This window comes from Macadamia integrifolia, chromosome 3 (genome assembly GCF_013358625.1).
Source record: "Macadamia integrifolia cultivar HAES 741 chromosome 3, SCU_Mint_v3, whole genome shotgun sequence".
NCBI lineage: Eukaryota > Viridiplantae > Streptophyta > Magnoliopsida > Proteales > Proteaceae > Macadamia > Macadamia integrifolia.
The window spans coordinates 23,964,983-23,984,896 of record NC_056559.1 but is presented as its reverse complement, the minus strand read 5'-3'; the positions used below and the strand labels follow the sequence as shown (position 1 = coordinate 23,984,896).

Here is a 19,914-nt window from a genome sequence, read left to right as displayed (position 1 = left end):
AAAAAAAAAAAAAAATACTGAAACATCACATGAGAGCCATGAGACTCGAGAGTTCTGTACAAAAAGTATGACTTGGATGAGTAAAGCTTGCATTTTGTGCAGAAGTCTTGAATCTTATGAGTCATGACTGACATTAAAATGCAGGCTGACTCACCCAAGACATTTTTTGAGGTTGGGCTACTCTACTTTTTTCAAACCTTCATAAGAGGGAACTCTCCCATCATAATCCTCAAATGTTTCTTCTTTGTAACATGAAATAATTGATCAATATCAAAGTAGTATTCTACTTGTTATAAGAAACAATTGTTGAAATATCCAACATAACAGCTATAAGACTCGAGTAGGTGGGGGCAAGCAATAGTAAATAACATCTGAGGAAAGGAAGACCATCTCATTGTAGATATTAATGCAAGATGGTAACATATCATATCCATAAGCAAACATTTAAATAATTCACAAATTAGCACAACATATCTTGTCCAGTGGAGCAGCACAACTTTATCCCTCACATTTATAGGTTAATTTCAAATATAAAGCTGGAAGAAACAATTAACAACATAACCTCACCCAGATTGTCTCCGACCTCTACCACCTTCAAAATTACCACGACCTCGCTGATATGGCTTTCTCCCAGGAGCTGAATACACTCCCTGATGAAATTGCTGGGGAGCTGCAAAGCTTTCTTGAGCAACACCTGGTGGTTGCATTCCATAGCTTTGTTCATTACATGATCCACTAGACGTAACTCCTTGCTGACCAGAATTCATGCATGGGTGCAAAGACTGGCTTGCAAAGTCCATACCAAACGTTGCCTGGCTTAATCCAGGATGGCCTACATTCCCTGTCCAAGGTACTGATAAAGGCCTTGCAGTGAAATTTGGTTGCCCATATGGTAAAACCATGCTTGGCAGTAGCATCTGACTAGGAACAAACTGCTGCTGACTAGGATCAAACTGCTGCTGAACTGGCATTCCATTTGGTAAATTCACAAATAATGGATGAGGATGCTGGAAAGGCTGCCCACAAGGTAAGGGCACATTCTGCTGCTGAGAAGGCAGCCCGTTATTTGGAAATCCATTAGGAAAGACTGCATGCTGCTGCTGCTGGGATTGCATCCCATTTGTCCAAACCCCATTATTCAATGCCAACAAGTGCTGAGGCATACAATAGGAAGCCTGCCCCTGTTGTGAAACAGATGGAACAAAGGTAGACATACTGGCAGTGCCTGGTCCAGTGCCATGAGAGTAAGGAAAACCACCACAACCAACTGGTGATGCAACAGATGGTGTATGGCATTGGTTTTGAATTCCTGGAGGTAGACCACCACGAGAAGGAGGTTGTGGGCCTGGAGGGCCTGGCAGGTGGATTTTCTTACGGAATTCACCCTTTTGTAGAGCTTTCTTCCTGTCAACGAAATCCCTGTTTCCACGTTTACGATCATCTGAACCTCGCTTCGCCATCCTCACCATTCTCCTGTACTCAGCTTCCTTTTCATCATCAGAGAACTCAAACTCATCAGAAACTTCTTCGTCATTCTCACCAGATGCATCATATCCTTTCTTGTAGAGATTCTTGTCATTAATAACATGGTCAGCAAAATCCTCAACAAAGGACACAGGGGTGCCGTTATGTATTCCAGCAGGAACCTCCTTACCTGAGTTGTACCGTACAACATAGTAAGGGTTCTTGACCGGTCCAAAGATCTCATCTACCAGCCCTAGCGGCAACCTTGTTTCTGTGATCCAGAGGATAGAACCCTCATTAAGAGGATTGTGTTTCTCTAACCCTTCCACTATGACTTTTGTTCCCATGATCTGAAAATTGAAAAAAGATTTACCAGTCAAATTGGAGAACTAACTGGTTGAGTTAGACGATCTTGGCAATCTGATAAAGGATGCCCCTCCCCCCGAAAGAGAGAAAGAGAGTGAGACCATCCTGAATATGGAAGGCTGAAGGCTAGAGATGGATTGCGAAAGTTAGGTGTTTTACCTGTATTTTTATCAAATAATATAATGTTTTAACTGAGTCTATTAACAGAATTTGAAGAAATTACCCAAATCAAAAAACAGGACCCAGCTTGTGGAAGACAGTGCATAAGATTATACAATTAAGAATAGGATTCCATGAAGTTTCATTAGCAAGAAAAAATGTATTCCAGTTTTATGGACTTACCGATGAAATAACTCCAACGGGCAAGGTCTCATGATGAGGTTCCAGGGCCACATCCACTAGAGGAACTGGAGGGAGAATCTGCAAGGTAATTTCTCTCATAAGTCCTATTACCAGTTTGATTACCAAATACCAAGCATAGATAATCAAAAAATAAAAGTCCGCAACACAAAACACAATTACCAAGGAGCAGACTCTGTGGCAAGAATGCTCCAGATTTCCTGAAGAGACATCTCACACAGTAAAAAAGAGTGACTTCAATTCACTTGTCTTTACCAGTCATTCCCTGAACCATGTCAATGAAATTCACCAGATCAAACTAGACACAAGGTACAACCATGTGGAAGTTTTATAACAAGTCAGTTTGAGTGAACCTTACTATTACCAATTCCTATGTTAATCAGGTATACCATATATTTAACTCCATCAGATCCTAGGCATATATATTGCTTCAGAATTTAATCCATGTCCACAAAATCAGTGCACTTAAATATAGCTAAAAATGTCAATTCCCCGTCTTAGCTTATTCTAACTTGATATTGACAAAATAGTTAATCTTAATAATGAAACGATATATGGCATTGCGGGCACATTTTGCGTTCATAAAATGTAGACAATTTAGGCAAACGATATGTTAAGATCAACATAAAAGCTGCCATGATTACCTGAAGCTCACTCTTCGATTTTATGGGCCCTCCCATTACAACCTCATCCTCTTCAATGTCACTGTCACCAGCAATCCCATCTCCCTCAAAACCACTTATCTCACCCTCTTCCATTTCACCACCATCCTCCATGTCTGTCTCATCATCCTCCTCTTCTTCCTCTTCCTCCTCCTCTTCACTGCATGAAGAAGATGAAGACGATGACGAAGAAACCTCACTCTCCGACTCAGAACTACTATCATTCTCATCTCCGTCACTTAGTTCACCACTCTTTGAGTTACTCCTGCCACTATTCTCCTCCAGCTTTTCCAGATTATTATCCGGAGTGACCTTAAATCCCATTTCTCCATTCACATCAACTTCTGTTTCTTCAGTGACACTCTGAACAACAACTAGACACTGCTCATCAAATTCTAACATGTTTTCAGACTCAACAGAAATTTGAACAGAACTCTCCAAAGCACCAACCAAACTTACTTTCTCTATTCCCTCCTCTATTTGAGTACCAAAATTCTCCACCTCTCCTGGAACTCCTGCTTCCACAAATGGGATTCCTTTGACGGTGTCTCCAACTTCAACACTTCTATTAGCTGATACCTGCTCATCCAACTCTGACATGTTTTCACGCTTAATATAAATTTGAACAGAACTCTCCGAAGCACCAACCGAACTTACCTTTTCCATTTCCCTCTCCACTTCAGTACCAAAATTCTCCTCCGACTTCTCCAGATTAGTATCCGAAGAGACCTTAAATCCCTTTTCTCCATTGGCATCAACTTCTGTTTCTTCCTTGACACTCTGAACAATAGCCAGACAACCACCTGATCCCGGCTGCTCACCCAACTCTATGTTTTCAGACTTAACAGAAATTTGAAAAGAACTCTCCGAAGAACCAACTAAACAAACCTTATCCATTCCCTCCTCCATTTGAGTGCCAAAATTCTCTTCTTTAGGAACTCCTGCTCCCACCAATGCGACTCCATCAACAGTTCCTTTGAAGGTTTCTCCTACTTCAACACTTCTATTAGCTTCAGAGCCATCGGCGCAAGGGTTTTCTCCTTCAACCGCCATTTCAATTCGACCGTTCTCAACAACCCAATCCTCTGTAGAATTAAAATCTGCAAACTACTCTATAACTGGTGGACAGAAATCGTCCAAAACGGTGACTAAAGGGTTGACTGCAATCACTTGCTTGGGGACTTTGAAAAGTGGTTTTCCGAGGTCTTCAATGGAGGTGTTATCAGAATCCACATTCTTCAAACAAAAAAAGAGGGTTTGGAGATAAAGAGATGGAATTGGAGCTTGAGAAGCAGAGATTCACTGCTGGAGCGTTGAGAGTAAAGCATAAATAGGCTATTGATTGTCACCGGAAACCCGACGAGCTCTAGGTGTTGAAGTGTTATTACAGCTTCTTAAACCCTAGGGAGGGTTTTACTCATAGTTCTGTTCTGAACCTTCTGGTTTGATCTTGGGGACAAATTTTGCCGAAAACCGAACCTTTCAAATAATTGTTTTTTTTTTTTTTTTTTATATGTTATTTCATATATTGAAAAACGGGTCGAGGTTTTCTTGTCGGTCACCCATGCAGGAATTTTTGAAAGGTATGTTTTTGGATCATCGGATGTAAGTGTCATGATTCTTATGTGTAGATTTGGAATTAGTATTTATAGCAATAATATATGAATTGTATGATATAATTATACAAAAAATGAAACCTAAGGTATATGGTGATAAAAAATCGTATATTTCAAAACCCTCTTTTACTTTTGAGACCCCATTTCATCCTTGACTAGAACTTTGGATCCCCTTTTTCATCTAAAAACCCTATTTTCTCCTTGACCAGAACTCCCTTGCCCAGATCGTCTCTCTCCACTGCCTCTGCCTTCTGAACGAATAATCAAATGAAGTTTGGTCTTTTATTACTGGTACAAAATACTTGGAGAGAGAAGCTAAATACTAAGTTTGCAAGGGATGTTCCTCTCTCTCTCTCTCTCTCTCTCTCTCTACATCTTATGATGGATTTCCTGTTAGGGTTTTTAATTCTTGGGGAGTTGAGAAATTCTAATATATCTCTAATAAAGGCTTAAGCTACTACGGTTTTTAGACGTCATCATTGAACTACGAGATTATAAGAAATTAATAAGGCCTCTCTCTCCTTTCTAGTAGTTGAGTTAATACTCTGATTTTGTCTCTATGAATACATTTACAGACCATCGTGTTTTTACCCTTATTGTGAGGTGTGGGTTTTTTTTTCATTTCATTTCCTCCTCTCTTTTTTTCGAAAAAATAATTACAAACCTCCCTTTCTTCTTCTTTTGATATGGTCTTGCCCCAATCAGTCATTTTTCGCTCTTAGTGGGTTGTGCTATTCCTAAGTGGATGTCTTTGGCATTCAATAATCGACCACTCGTTCCATTTGCTGGAATTTTAAGTTTAGGTACTGGTAATACTGTTGGGTCCCGGTTGACATTGAGGGGGTGAATTAGAGTCTCCAAAAACTTTCTCTCAGTTGGTTCTTTGTTAATTCACCAGCTGACGTGCCTCACTTCAGTCACAGTCTACTAATGCTACCCAGAGCTACTATGTTTACTACTGATAATCTCAAAACTGCTTAGTGCTTACTTACATAAACTATATTGCTGTCCAAAGCTATCTCACATACCCCACACGGTAATCACTTCTCTCATACATACACAATTGTATGCATATTCACACTACACCACCAAATGGCTAAGTCTACCAAATGTATATACCCATCATGCAGACATGCACTTCAATCTACAATACAATATGAGCATACACATCCACAACACAAAAAATACATGAGAGATCTAGGTGTAAGAAGGGCTACTTGGTTGATGATGTCAAGTCGCTCACCTTACAGATGTCTACATGCATAATGAATTTATTTTAATTGAATTCCAACCCAGGAGATCTAGGTAGCTAGATGATTAAGACCATCTAAACATTAAAACTCCAACCATGCCATCAAAATTATGGATATTTTTCTCATTTCTTTGCAACCTACTGCCTAAGAATTGTTCTTGTTGTTCAATAGGCTATGCTAGACACAGTGTTAGGGAAGAATCGTAGATTTTTAAGTGGTCCTGATGCGAATACCGAGGCTATATGCCAAGTAATTACTACGTGTCTGATATTGTTTGAGGATTTTATGAGTTTGTTCAATTTTAAAATTTCATTAATTTAATGTGCGTAATATATAATTTTTTTTAGGTCATCTAATTTTTATATTTTACTCTACTTTTTAGAGATAAGGGAAAGCATCCAAGTTGAGCAAGCTTGTACAATATTATGTATCTTGAATTACAAGTATACAAATGCATTCCTTGTTATGGTTGAATGAAGTTGAGGTTTTATACTCCAACTATACTAGATGCGTGAGTAGGATGAGCTTATACTTTGTCTACAGGTGATGTATATTGCCCATGTTTTTTCTCCAAGCAGATTTTTTAAAATCTTTGTTTTATCTCAATGCCCATGTTATTAACCTATATCTTATTTTTGTTTTATATTTTGATTATATATTTTGATCTTCTTCTTTATATGAACAAGTTGAACCAAGATAGTGTAAAACTAGGTATAAATATAATAGAAAACATTGAGACCTCAAATATAATATCAAGAATAACCAATATTGCAAAATTTAATTTGCTTTCTCCTATTTACCCTGGTTTCCTTTCTAAAAAGAACTGTCTATCCAGCTTGTTTTTCAGTTTCTATAGTGTTGATTGCTTGTTGAATCATACATAAGCTTAAAGCACTACTTTTTTTTTTTTACATGAAAGAAGATAAAGAAAATAACTTGTTTATATATGACTCACATCCATCTCTCTCATTTTTCTCAAGTTATATTTTTGTAGTTCAATAGCTTTTAAGCCTACAGCTCTTATATAATGATTTTATGAATGAAATGAAACATAAAAGACATAATTTTTCCATGTATTTTTATGAATACTCAAAGTATACATAAAATAGAGTAGGAGCATAAAGTCTCTCAACCCACTACAAAAAAACATAAGAAATATAAGATTCATCACAAAAGCCCCATCAAGAAACTCCATTAAATGTAAGATTTACTACAAAAATAGAGCATCACATAACATTTCAATCAAGGTGGAAGAAGATAAGTAAATAAGCAACAAAAAAACAGAAGTTGGCATACTATATTTTGGTCTGTAGATACCAAAAAAATAAAGAATTGTTGTGGGTAACTTCATTCCTCATTTCACCACCACTCACTCCACCCCCTTATCCGCTTTCACCACAACTATCTTGTACAAAGTAGGATGGAACATAAGTAAACCATCAACTTCTTTATCACCAATGTCTGAAAGTTTAATATGAATGAAAGATTTAGGGTCTATCGCATATATTAGCTTAAGTGAAGAACTCCTCCTTTCAATCCGATCCAGAGTTAGAGCTTTGGTCGGAGTGATGGATTAACCACAAGTTCAATTGTCTCATTCTTCTTCCTTATCCAATCCATTATCTTATTCAGCTTCTTAAGCTTGACCTGTAACTTCTCCTTATCAATTTTCTAGAGGTGATTATCCCTTACTTAGAAGATGACTTATTCTTAGGAACTTTCTTAATCAAGTTTCAAATACCTCAATCTTAATGGAAGTATAATACATTTTCTCCAATGGAATAAGAGTGAGTTTGAATCAACAAGACTATATAGAAAGGAATAATGCAACAAATACTTTTCAAGAATTTACTTATCATTAATATATTGATTTTTATGTAGTCTTGGTCTAAGTAAGATTCATTTCTATAGCATTATAAAACAAAATTAAGGAGTTGTACAAAGATTATTGACAAATATCATAAATGAGAAATCGTATTGTGATCAATTTTGAACTTTAATCCTAGTTATAAAGAGAAAAAGAAAAATCTAGCTTATATCAAAGATTGTCTTTAAATATTATATTATATTATAGAACTACAACTCTAAAATCAAAAGGAAATGAAAATTCATAGAACTTTACATTAAGCAACGATGCTTCCTTAGTTTTATCATTTGATGATGAGACCAAGTGTCTCGCACACACTAAACAAGTTTCATGCTCGATTTTCTCTGTCATTGATATCGGCATCAATATCTCTATAAGTCTAGCCATCATTTACTAACTTTCTTTCTCGATTTTCACCCACCAAACATTTAGATAGAAGGCTCCTTACTCCTTTATAAGGAGGAGTCAATATGGATTTATATTTTTAAGGGAAGAGATAATTATATTATATATGTCATCTTAATTACTTCTAGGTAAATCTGAAGAAAAAAAAAATCTTATTTTTCAGTTATCCATAGAAGTGATATTTTCCAATTGTTATTAACAGAAAGATAATGAATTTGACATCCTAACCATAGTTAGAAAATGAGAAAAACTTCAATCTTTTTGAAATTGTCAATGTATTGGCTTGTTATGTTGCCTATGTTCCTAGCAAGGGCTTTTTCTTCATCATAACTTATGAGTTGAGGCAAAAAACTATGGTGGATTCCACCAAAAAAGAAAAAGAAAAAAGCACAATGATGGACAATTACACTGAAATCTATTTTTATCTCGACTTAGTTAATAGGCAACTGATTCTCAGTCCCCACCTAGCCTTTCCTTTACAAACATGAATCATATATTCTCTAGTATATTTCTTAGCAGACCTGTAATGGTTTATGGTTTAGTAAATATTGTGTCATTAAAATCAGATTTCTGATATTATGAATGACTACCAGTGAAGGAAGGGAATCGAGGTGAGAGTAGGGTTGTCCTGATTGACGATCTATAGATTCCCCATTTATATCCAATCCCAACGAAAATAGAAGCGAGTCACTTCCGACTTGATTTGTAGTCATAGTTTATCAGCACTAAGTAGTCGTCGGCCTGGGATAGCAGCCTTGGGGCTTTACCTGCTTGACTTGTATCATTTGGGTGTGGGGTTATACAGTGTAGGAGAAGATAAAACCACCCAACATTGTCATATATTGTAGTCATAATTGTCCTTGACCTTTCATGATTATTTCCTCTTCCTTTACTCACACTGACTAAGATCTTTCCTATGAAACTTTCAATGTCTAGAAAGGAGACAAGTGGAAGTCTGTAGAGAGTCCACTAGTCAAGAATCTTCATATATCTCATATTTGATATTCCAATATATTATCTAGCATCATTTCGAACGAAATCACAAATTATAAATTGGGTCTCTATTTCAGAAATTTACGAAGGTTTAAAAAAGTGAATAAAAAGGGTGTAACCATGTGGGTTTTTGTCTAACTGTACACATGATGAAATCATACATATAGGTGGAGTTATGACTACAAACACCTGGTTCAGTGTACTAATCCTCACCATCCATGTAACCAGCCTCATACCACATTAGGGAAGAAGAGATGGAATAGATATTGTTGAAGATTCCAATACTTTGTTTGTAATACCCTACTTCTTAAACCCGGTCTGATTACTCGATTGACCCGGTTTAACTATGCAGGACCCGAACCGGAGAGAGTTAGAGTGGGCTCCTTATGGACTATGATGGCAAGGGTGACCTTAAACACCGGGTGGCCCGACAAATCCGAGCCAGTGCCAGAAGAGACGGGAGTACCCAAGCCGTGTACATGCACCTATCATAAGGCCATGTACGGATAAAGCAGGTATTGTAGCTGTATATTAAGGTGTATACGTATATTACATCGTATGCCAGGGGTGGGGTTTGCGCCATGCCCGAACTCTGTCAAAATCCCAAGTTTTGGCCCTCAGGTGGGCGGACAGGTGGGTGCACCCACCCACCTGAGTGACCCATCCATGTGAACTATTTAGTTATTTAAGAAGTATATATATATATAGCATTTATGATTTTCTTTTCTTTTCATTTATGACACTCGTACGTTGGTGAGGATAGTAAAGAGGAGAGAAAAAAGAAAGGGAAGAAGAAGGGAAGAGAAGGAAGAGGAAGAAGAGAAGGATTTCAGCGGCGTCGAAGCTTGATTTTCCCATTCCGGCGCCGGAAGAGTGATATTCAACACTAGACCTACATTTAGAGGTAAGCAAAGTTGGGTTCCTTAAACATTCACCATACCCAAGCATAAACCCTTGATTCGAGTAGGGTTTCTTGAGATCTTGTAAATCCCCTTTGAAATGATGAATCTAAGATTTAATAGATGATTTATGTGTTGATCTTGAAGGATTTGAAGAAGTATTTACAAGGTTGGAGAAGCATTGTGGATTTAAAGTGATTTTAGGGTTTTGAAGGTGTTTTTGAGCAAAGAAGGTAAGATGGCTTCCCATACCTTAAATCTAACCTAGATCTAGGTTAGAACCATCCTATAAGACTTTGAAAGTGTGAATAATGGGTTTGGAAAAGCCCCATTTGAATCCCCAAAGAATGGAAGAAGTTGGGAAGAAATAACAGATTTCTCGCCAAGACCGGTGGGCAAGACTGGTGGGCCATCTGGCCCACCTGTGGGCACCCGCCTGAGAGGGCAGGGCCCTCGGGCAAAACCGACGGGCCAGACCGGTGGGCTAACCGGCGGGCTAATCGGTGGGCCACCCTGCCCGCCAGTCTTAACAGGCCCCCCTAACCCAATCGGCGGGCCAGACCGATGGGCCAACCGGTGGGCCAACCTGCCCGCCAGTCCAGACCGGTGGGCCAGACCGATGGGCCAGACATGTGGGCTGTCTGACCCACCTGTGAGGCCCCGAATGTGATTTTTACGTCCGATTGGACCCAAATCGGACGTGCGACCTTCTTTTAACGTTCTAAACATGATTTTGTCATCAGATCTCGTTAATTTTGATTCCAAAATGGTGAAGTACTAACCCCGCTCAATCATGTTAGGTTCACCAAATCCTACACGTCTCGCACTGGATCTCACCCGTACCGAACAGGAATCCTTGTACACTACAGGTAAGTGGGGAGAGGACGTTTGGCCTTGTTTCAAGGCATTGTTTGGCATTCATTTAAATGTATCTAGTTTACTCATGTCATCATGAATATGCTATGTAGATTAGTCATCCTCACGTTGTTATGCATGTATGTTATGTTACTTTCTAAATGCCAAGTAATGAGATGCTTATGTGATGAATGTTGACATCATGGTGCATAATGCATTGATAGACTAGATGCCGTAGTCGGCTTGGAAACGAGTGCATTAGTGGCCCGTGGTATGGGACGCGGTGGTACTATACAATCGTACTATTGTCATATAGGAGCATGCGGTTTAGGATTTTCACCATCCCGTGCTACGACCCTTCCCAACAGGGGTTAAGGTGTTGGGTTACCATTTGGGGGGAAGCAGTGGTCGCGGTTGTCGGGTCACTGTGGCGGTTAGACATAACGCCTGGCGGGTCATTAGGACAGTCGGCAAGCCCGGTGGTATATTCAAGAGGGCCAATCATACTGCTTTTAAATTCCTGGAGTCAGCACCTTTAATTTCAGTCATTTACTTTTCTATTGAGAGCCAGTGGTCGGCATTGTTTTTACTTTCTGAGTACTCACGGTGGGCCTTCTCCGACAGCCCTATGGGTGTATCGCGGGATGGAGTTCGCGGCTCGTACCCGGAGTATACGCGCACTGTGGCTGTAGTAGCACTACACCGAAGACTTAGTAATGTTGCTTAGGTGGATGTGATTTAAAATGTATTGCATGGCATGTAGTGTATATGATTGTGTTTTGTTGTGTGGACTGCTGTGTGGTCCATCTTACCACTTACTGAGCTAGTGAGCTCATCCCACGTGTGCACCCCTTTTTAGATGATTTTGTAGGTCATACATCTGAAGAGCATGGATCGGGTCCCACAGTCGAGTTCCCCGAAGAGGACTGGTGGACCCCTGAGGAGTTAGAGCACGGCACTGACTGCTCGTGCGAGAGTTGTGCTACGGGACCGCAGTTCTGATGTCGAGCTGAGCTCCACTTTTGAGGCTGAGCTGAGCTCTACCATGTGATGCCGAGCTGGGCTCAACCCTTGATGCCGAGCTGAGCTCTAGCCTTTGATACCGTGCCGAGCTGTGTACTCTGATTTTTTATGGTTTCCTTTATGTACTTGATATGTGAATTGTACTTTTATTATGTAAATATCATGCATTCGGGCCCACATGTATGTAACTATTGTATCACAATTCGGGTATCAAGTATTATGGGAATATTCACAGGTAAACCTAGTCTTCCGCTGATCGGATGAGCTTTTATTAGTTGTGGGTATGCTGTGGTGGAATACAGTATCAGATGATCCTGGCAGGTTTGGGTTAACCGGTGTTAACCCGGTCACTGGCCCGGTTCAGTGTGAACGGGGTGTGACAGTGTCTATGGCCATGACTGCAATCTATAGTCTTTCCAAAAACCCATAAACGGTGAAAGAAGACAATTTTTTTTGCTAAAAAATAAGAGAAAGAATTAAGAAAGCAATGTTTTTCACATTAGACTTGAAGAGTACTTATTCGTCAGCACAATCAAAAGAGAGGGCAGAAAGTGAATAAATACAAAAATGTTCAAATCAACAATGACATAAGATATTAGACAATAATGAAAATCAAGGAGCATCTAACTAAGTTGCTTCAAATTTAGATGCCTGTGCATTACCCATAAAAAATTAAAATCAAGTAACTACCACCACAAAACAGAAAAAGAGGAAACCATCAGTTTTGCATATTCATTCAGCTATAAGAAAAATCAAGAGAAACCCACACCTTGAGATAAATTTTAAATCCATAAAACATGGCTGATAGCAAAAAAACAATGATTTTTCTCACCACATTTAATCTTTAAAGGGAGAATGCCTAAGAGTGATCAGCAATCAAGAATTAAAAAATTGACCGAATTATCAGGAAAAAGTGTTCACTTTCATCAATTTAAGGAATTCAAATCCAATTCAAATTAACAAAGATGAATCCCATAAAAGAAATTAAACCATTTGTAAGTAGAAACAAAAATAAATCGAGAAACCCAACTTCCGAACACATTAGCTTCTTACAATCAACAACTCAGTGCCACTAAGTCCCACTCAGTTTTCAAGAATTCAACAATAAACAAATATAAAGAAAAAATTTTAAAGAATCCTAACAAAAACAAGTTTTTTTTGTCCAATTAAAACTTTATTGTTCATCTGAATCTGCCACTAGAAAAACAAAAACTACCACAAAATATAACCCATTAAAACATTTATGCACTAATCACTAAAGAAGACTATGCAGAACCATAAAAACTCTGAACTTTCGTTTCCTAACTTTCCACCGGGACAATATCAACCTCAAATCCATAACCCAATAAGAATCAAATAGATCAAAAACCCAACATAATCACAAAAACATAATGAGATGAACGAAAAACAATATTTCATAATCTTTTGATTCTAACCATAAGTCAATGAATAACTATTCAAAGTTATGGGATTGAAAGGCAAAGGTCAGGCCAAGGAATTTAAAGATAGACATTAAGAAATTTGATGAGTAAAGACATAAGATATAGATACTGAAGATAGAGAACAGTAACTGAAGCCCATTAATGAACGTGATCTGGTGTAATTAAAACCTAAACCAAACCTTCTGTGGGGTCCAGAAAATGGAGGTTGAATAATGAGAGAGAGAGAGAGAGAGATGGTCGCTGATTCAATAACAGAGTTTGAGGTTGCTGATTTGATTTGCAAAGAAATAGGGAGATAGGGAGAGAAGAAAAGAGAAAAGAAACGGTTTCCTTTTATTAGGAGAGATATATGTGGTAAGGAGGCGTTTTCTCATAGGGATCCTCAACCTCAATTTTCGAGGTATCATTTTGCATAGGGATTATTGGGGAGGTGGGCAACGGTTTTGTGATAGAGAGAGAGATATATTCAACATCAAGCAACGTGCCAATAAGGGGTATTTGTGATAAATCAAAGAGTAAAATATCTATTATAATATGGGTATTATGGTCAACTTGAAAATTTTGCCAAAAAAATCAATACGTACTTTTATAGGATACATAGATAAGAGGAGTGGTAACAATGTATTGTTTGTTGTGTTGGCTTTAAATGTTTTTGAAAAAAAAAATGTTTTAAGTAAAATTTTTGCTATGTCGACAAGCCGACCTATTCACGTAGGATTTCATACTTCTCTTGATAATATCAACAAATCAATGTGACACACATATCTTAACAAATATTTCAATATTATATCCTCTCTCTTTTTCTCATCATATCAAAATAGGATCCCATAAATTTTGAATTATCCAACACTCCAAGCTATCTTCAGCTATGTTTTTACCTACCCAAGAATGGAAGTATGAAATTTGCTATCATCTTGTAAAAATATGATCTTTTTCATTTCTCTTGTTAGATAAAAAAAAAAAAAAAAAAAAAAAGCTCGATTTGAGAAGAAAGAAAGAGATCCAAAAGTTATAAAATAAAATATGGGTTGTTAGTTGCATACTGAGTTGTTAAACATTTAAATTCACCATTTAACACGATTTAACTATGATTGCCCATGTTTTTTCATTTTTTATATACATTAAAAAAAATTAATGATATACAAAAAAAACCAACAAGGTGCGCGAGAGAGGAAAATTATGAATTATAGATAAAATATTTATCTTACTTAGTTGGTAAATAGTATGCTATGGAGCTTATGGGAAAAATAGTTTAGTTATGAAAGTATAATAAAATATAGCAACTAATTGGGAAAAAGATAAACTAGCCAAAAGTTGAGAGAGATAGACAGATAGATTTTGTCTCAATTAAGCTATTTTAGAGAATTACTTATTTAAATTATCTAGCAACCAATGGTTTCCACTCATTAAATAATGATCCACCTACAAAAATAGCTATCATGTAACCTAGCAAACCTAGCCCACATTTTACATTAATTATTATTTTTTAAGTAAACCCAGGGATTTTTATTAAAGACAATTTGACTTGATTTGCTGGAATTTTTACTACCTATTAAAAGCACCAATGTGTCGTGTAGGAGAATTGAATAAATGCCAACCTAAATGGATCTTATGTTGTCTCCTCTATGATCTCATTAGAATTAAATAAATTTTAAACACCAATTAATTTTTTTTGGAAAAGCATTGACTAAATTTATTTTTTTTCATTTGTCACACAAGCAATGCCAATTAAACAAATCCAAGCTTTACAGGACTAGACAAATCCTTCCCATATTAATCATATATGCATGGAACTTAGGCCACTTTAAGAAAATCAATAAAATCAAAATTATCTCAATTAATTCACTCCAATCAGACAAAATTTCAAAGAGAAGTCTATATGAAAACATATATATCTTAGTTATTGTATTTGGAGTTCAAAATTTTTCATGTACCCATTAAGTGGTGCATCTTCAGCAAACATCCATAAGTAAAATTGACTAAAGTTCATAAGTATTGTTCTTGCTTCTTATACTTAAGATTGATATTTTACTCTGCATATAGACTTCAAATGGATATTGTATTCTGCATAAAAACTAACATTTCGAATATTGATATCTTGAGACCTATTCACTAAATAAATAAAAAAACATATTTATCACCAATGAGTTTTTAGAGGACCCAAGTGAGTAAGAAAATCAGACTTAATAATACATAATAAGTTTTGATGGATTCGAACCACTATTTCTCATGGAATCACAGGTGAACTGCTTGCTTGAACTAAAGACTCTCATACAAGAAGGCAAGAGAGCAATTTATGATGGTGAAGATTCAAAAGTCAATAATAAATAAAACATCAAATATAATGATTTTTGTTTCAAAATAATTTTGGGTTAATTATTTTTTATATATTGATGAAAAAATATCAACATAAATTATCCACGATCCAATGTATGACTTTATATTCTTCATCCAAACATAAAGAAATATCAATTAAAATTAAAACCTGACAATTAAAAATAGGGTCACAAAAATCATGTGATTAAGGCATACATTGTTATTTCTTCTATTGAATGCATTCATCCACCATTAAACTATCGTTATCAAGTTCAAACCTATTGAAATGAAAGGATGTGATAATGTTTTATGTAAGAAATGATGTTTGAATTAATAAAGACATAATAATTAATATATTTCTACCTCTTTGAATGCCGCTTAAACATTCTTTCAAAATATGCTTGAAATGATGAATATATTATCGAGCATGATAATAATATGTAACCAAAACGATTTCCATAATAAAAATGTCACAAATATGGTTTCTATATACTAGTACTCGGATTAAAATTAATTAAATAATGTAAAGCAAATTGAAACATAAAATCAAGATACTATAAGATTTTCCAAGTGAACCTGCAAATCCAAATTAAATGTCAACACCTACTCAACATACCCTATCAGAAACTAGTTCAAAGTCAGTTCAAGATGAGTATACAAATCCCTATTTCAATTTAAAATCAACATGATCACTCAATCATGAAATCATTTTAAGAAACACGAATTTTAGGCTAATATATTTCATTCGACTCATTTATGATGCATATAAATGTGTTTATTGGCCTTATTTTCTATTTTGTTCAAGCACTTGGGAGTTCACAAATCAGTGAGACACATTAGTTTTAGTCAGTTCATGATGATGATCAATCAACGATCATCTCAAGATTAACAAAGGGTATAGAACCTCTAATAATGTTTGTTTTTGTTTAATATCTCCTTATTTACTTTGTCATTGGAGCGTTGCTTTACATAATATTGGTCAATGGCTTGACTATGTTAGGCTATGTACGAATATATAATTATTGATAATATAATTGTTCTACATATACTAAAAACAAAACTTTGTCTAAAAATTTCAACAATTCCAGTGTGATTTCCAATGTGCTTGATTTGTTCAATTCCACTGAAATTCTGAACATGACTATTTTGATTTTATTTTTAAAAGTTGAAGACATGGATTTAGTTCTTAATAATCTTCAATGATAGAGACTTATGGTCCTGCTAGCACTCTATTGTATATTTGATACACAATGCCAATTCCAAATAAATCGTAAAAAAAAAAAAAAAAAAAAAAAAAAAAAAAAAAAAAAAAAAAAAAAGCTCAATAAATTAAGGCATTGAATGAATATGAATTTCACTTCAATTAAGGTTTTGAATCTGAAAATGATCAATAAATTTTATTCCAGAACATTCCATAGAATTCATCAACCCATCCACCAATCTTCTTCTTCTTTGTTGGACCCAAAGAATTCACCCTTGTATAATTTGGACTCGAACCACTGGAATAGAGTGATAAATTGAACAATGACCTGAGGACTCAGACCTAAGGAACTCACATTTGTACTTCCCCTTTGATCGAGAAATGTTGGTAAGATATATTTGTGGATATTATGTTTTATATAAAAGCATACCTTAAGACTTTGAATCTTCCTTTTCATGATGGCCATTCTTAGGTTATGATTTTAAGGGAAATGATTGGTTCGCATAAAGCATTGGTCTCCGTTCTTAGGATTAGTTGTCCTTGCAGTTCTGTATGGGTTGGTGCTAAGCGAAGGCAGGAGTAGGACTCCTACTTAAACTAATACCACAAGAGCTGCAATGACTGGAAAAACCCACCATTAATCCATTTTCATTTTTTTATTTGTCCTTCTAGCATCATTGAAGAAGGAAAATATATTATATTTTTGTTTTTAAGTAAGAGACAAAAAGAGAAATGTATTCCAATTTCTAATATTTTTTGTTGTCGGAGGGAGAGGTAGAGAGAAATCGAGATCTTAGAATCTGATGTTTCCATTCAAAGAGAGAAAAAGAGAGATTTTTTAATCTCATGTATCAATTCCCTTAAACTCTGATCCTTCCACAACTTTTATCTAAAAGTTGGATTATGCATTAACTTATTTTATTAATCTATCAAGTACATCACCTTGCAATTACACTCCATATTTACTCATAACTAAGAAGAAAAAGCTTCATCAATCTCCCCGTTGAAAATAAACTGACATAGGCCTCAAAAGCAAGTTCAAAAATTTGCATACATACAGCTTAAAGATTCATCAACCTCCTTGTTGAATCAGTAAAATAAATAAATAAATAGAATAAAATAAAATAAAGTGTTGGAAGAACACCTAATGTTAGATAGGCTAGCATTAATTAAAGGATTGGTAACACTTCCATTGTTAGAATGCAATTTACAATGTAAATGAGTGAAAAGCCTTTCAAATTTTAAAAAGGTATTTGCTTAACTGATCCTAATACTCCGTACTACCTTTATTGAACTAGCTAAGTTGGGTTTTTCAATATTATCCAAGAAATGCATTAGGAAAATGTAGTTGATTTATCAAGGTATATCCATGTAAATTGAGTATAAATACAAGAAAAAGTAATGATCCAAACTCATGAAAATAAATATCAATTGAAAGTGAACGAAATTTTTTAGTTGTCTTAAATTTGGGTTTGGTGAAAATGAAACTTGGACTCTAGGTTTGAACCCAGAGAGGCCCAGTGTCAAAACCTTGAAATGATAGATCTAAAACTGAGATCTCAATCCTAGTACACATAAAGCCATCCATTATATTTATGTAATTTTATTTTTGCTTTTCTTGCTCTTTTTAGAGGGTGGAAAGTTTTGTGCCTTGCAAAGGAGTCGAGTTTTGCTAGAGATAATATAATCCAATGCTTTTTACAAACATTGGGATGGAACCCTGAGTCTCAGTTTAGTAATTTCAGGATAGAACTGGCTAAAGTCACTACACTAATAACAACAGTCGATGGTTTATATGATGTCTATGATTATATGGACTATTTGATTATGAAAGAACTTTGGAGAATTCAATCCTAGACTACCTCATGAACCTAATTAGCAATTTAGTTATCCAAGTTTAGATCATTCCCAATAGCTTATTGTCATGTAGAAACAATGTTAGATCAAACAATCTAAAAAACAATTTGAAGGAAGTTAAATATTTTACAAAAAAAGGCTAGGTGTGGGGGAAGAAGACACGAATCCAAGAATCTTATATTAATGAGAAATAATTGAACACAACAGGATTACGAAACAAGAAATCAAGACCAATAATGCAACGTACAATAATTTCAAGATTATAGAATCAACAAATCGGAAATAAGTGGGGAAGAGGGAAAAGAAGACATGGAAACAACAAATAAATATAGGGAGAGAAATTATAGGAAAATACAATGCATACATTACCTCTTCGTACATCTGGCTAAGAACGAGACGTTTGTCCTCTGAAAGGGGCCTCAAGATGGCCGTGGTCTTACAATATCAAGATGGACATTAAGGCTAGCTCCTCCTTGTCCTCCGCCACAAAATGGTGGAACCAGGTGAGGTTGCTAGTGGTTCATCATTAATAACTTCCTTCTTCGAAGAACGAACCAGAGAAATCTAGGGTATTGGTTTCAATGGGAAGCCATTGATGCTTCTCTATGTTGCTGCACTAATTTACTAGGGCAAAGTCTCAGACAAAGATTAATAAAGAAATAAACGGAGACGAGGACAAAGAAGAAGGCGAAGCTGTGGTTTCCATTTTCGTGCCTCCGATTCTTGCAGTTAGAGACATGGGAGTAGAGCTGCTCTTGGAAACTATTGAAGGGAGAGAAGCGTATGTCTAAGTTGGGAACATATTTTGCTTTTTTTTTTTTGGTTGCAGGATCGTATATTTTTCATGACGTATATAAGACATAGAATCAATGAATGAAAAAGATTTATTGATGTCTATTCCACGGATGGGATTAATCCCGATCACCAATACAGTTAGCTCAACCGCTGACTATAAATTTTTTTGCCTTTAAAAACACATATTTTATGAATGCGTGTATTAATTACGTAGAACACATTGATCTACCCCAAAAAATCGTAAATCAGATAGCACACGTTTTAAATAGGGGATTTTCATATTAACATTTCTCAAAGTGTCAACTTTTTTGAGCCTTATTTTTTAGTCATTTTGTTATGGTACAATTTTTTTTCCCCAATGAGAAGGTATAATGTCTTTTTATACGTGTATTTGCACGACAATGATAATTTTAAAAAATAACATAATGATATGACATTTTCAACTTATTTTTGAAAATCCCTTTATATCCTTACCCTATAATTTTTTTAGGAATAAGACAAGGGGTGAGTACGAGAAGGTGTCAAGTTCTAACCACATAT

At 35.9% G+C, this 19,914-nt stretch overlaps 1 protein-coding gene across 1 annotated transcript; it reads right to left on the bottom strand.

Annotated features, from left to right (window-relative positions):
• Nucleotides 1-360: 360 nt before the first annotated feature.
• On the bottom strand, nt 361-4,323 carry LOC122072607. The gene is made up of 3 exons (XM_042636972.1): nt 2,835-4,323; nt 2,173-2,250; nt 361-1,814 (listed from the first exon to the last, which is right to left on the bottom strand). Exons 1-3 carry the CDS (start codon nt 3,903-3,905, stop codon nt 564-566), a joined length of 2,400 nt encoding a protein of 799 aa, XP_042492906.1. The 5' UTR covers nt 3,906-4,323; the 3' UTR covers nt 361-563.
• Nucleotides 4,324-19,914: the final 15,591 nt, after the last annotated feature.

What these genes read in the sequence shown, in the direction of transcription:
- LOC122072607 (XM_042636972.1), bottom strand. Translation starts at nt 3,905, where the DNA reads ATGGCGGTTGAAGGAGAAAACCCTTGCGCCGATGGCTCTGAAGCTAAT. An exon ending in AATCGAAGAGTGAGCTTCAG is followed by an intron (nt 2,251 to 2,834) that starts GTAATCATGGCA and finishes ATTACCTTGCAG; the next exon opens with ATTCTCCCTCCAGTTCCTCT. An exon ending in CCGTTGGAGTTATTTCATCG is followed by an intron (nt 1,815 to 2,172) that starts GTAAGTCCATAA and finishes TTCAATTTTCAG; the next exon opens with ATCATGGGAACAAAAGTCAT.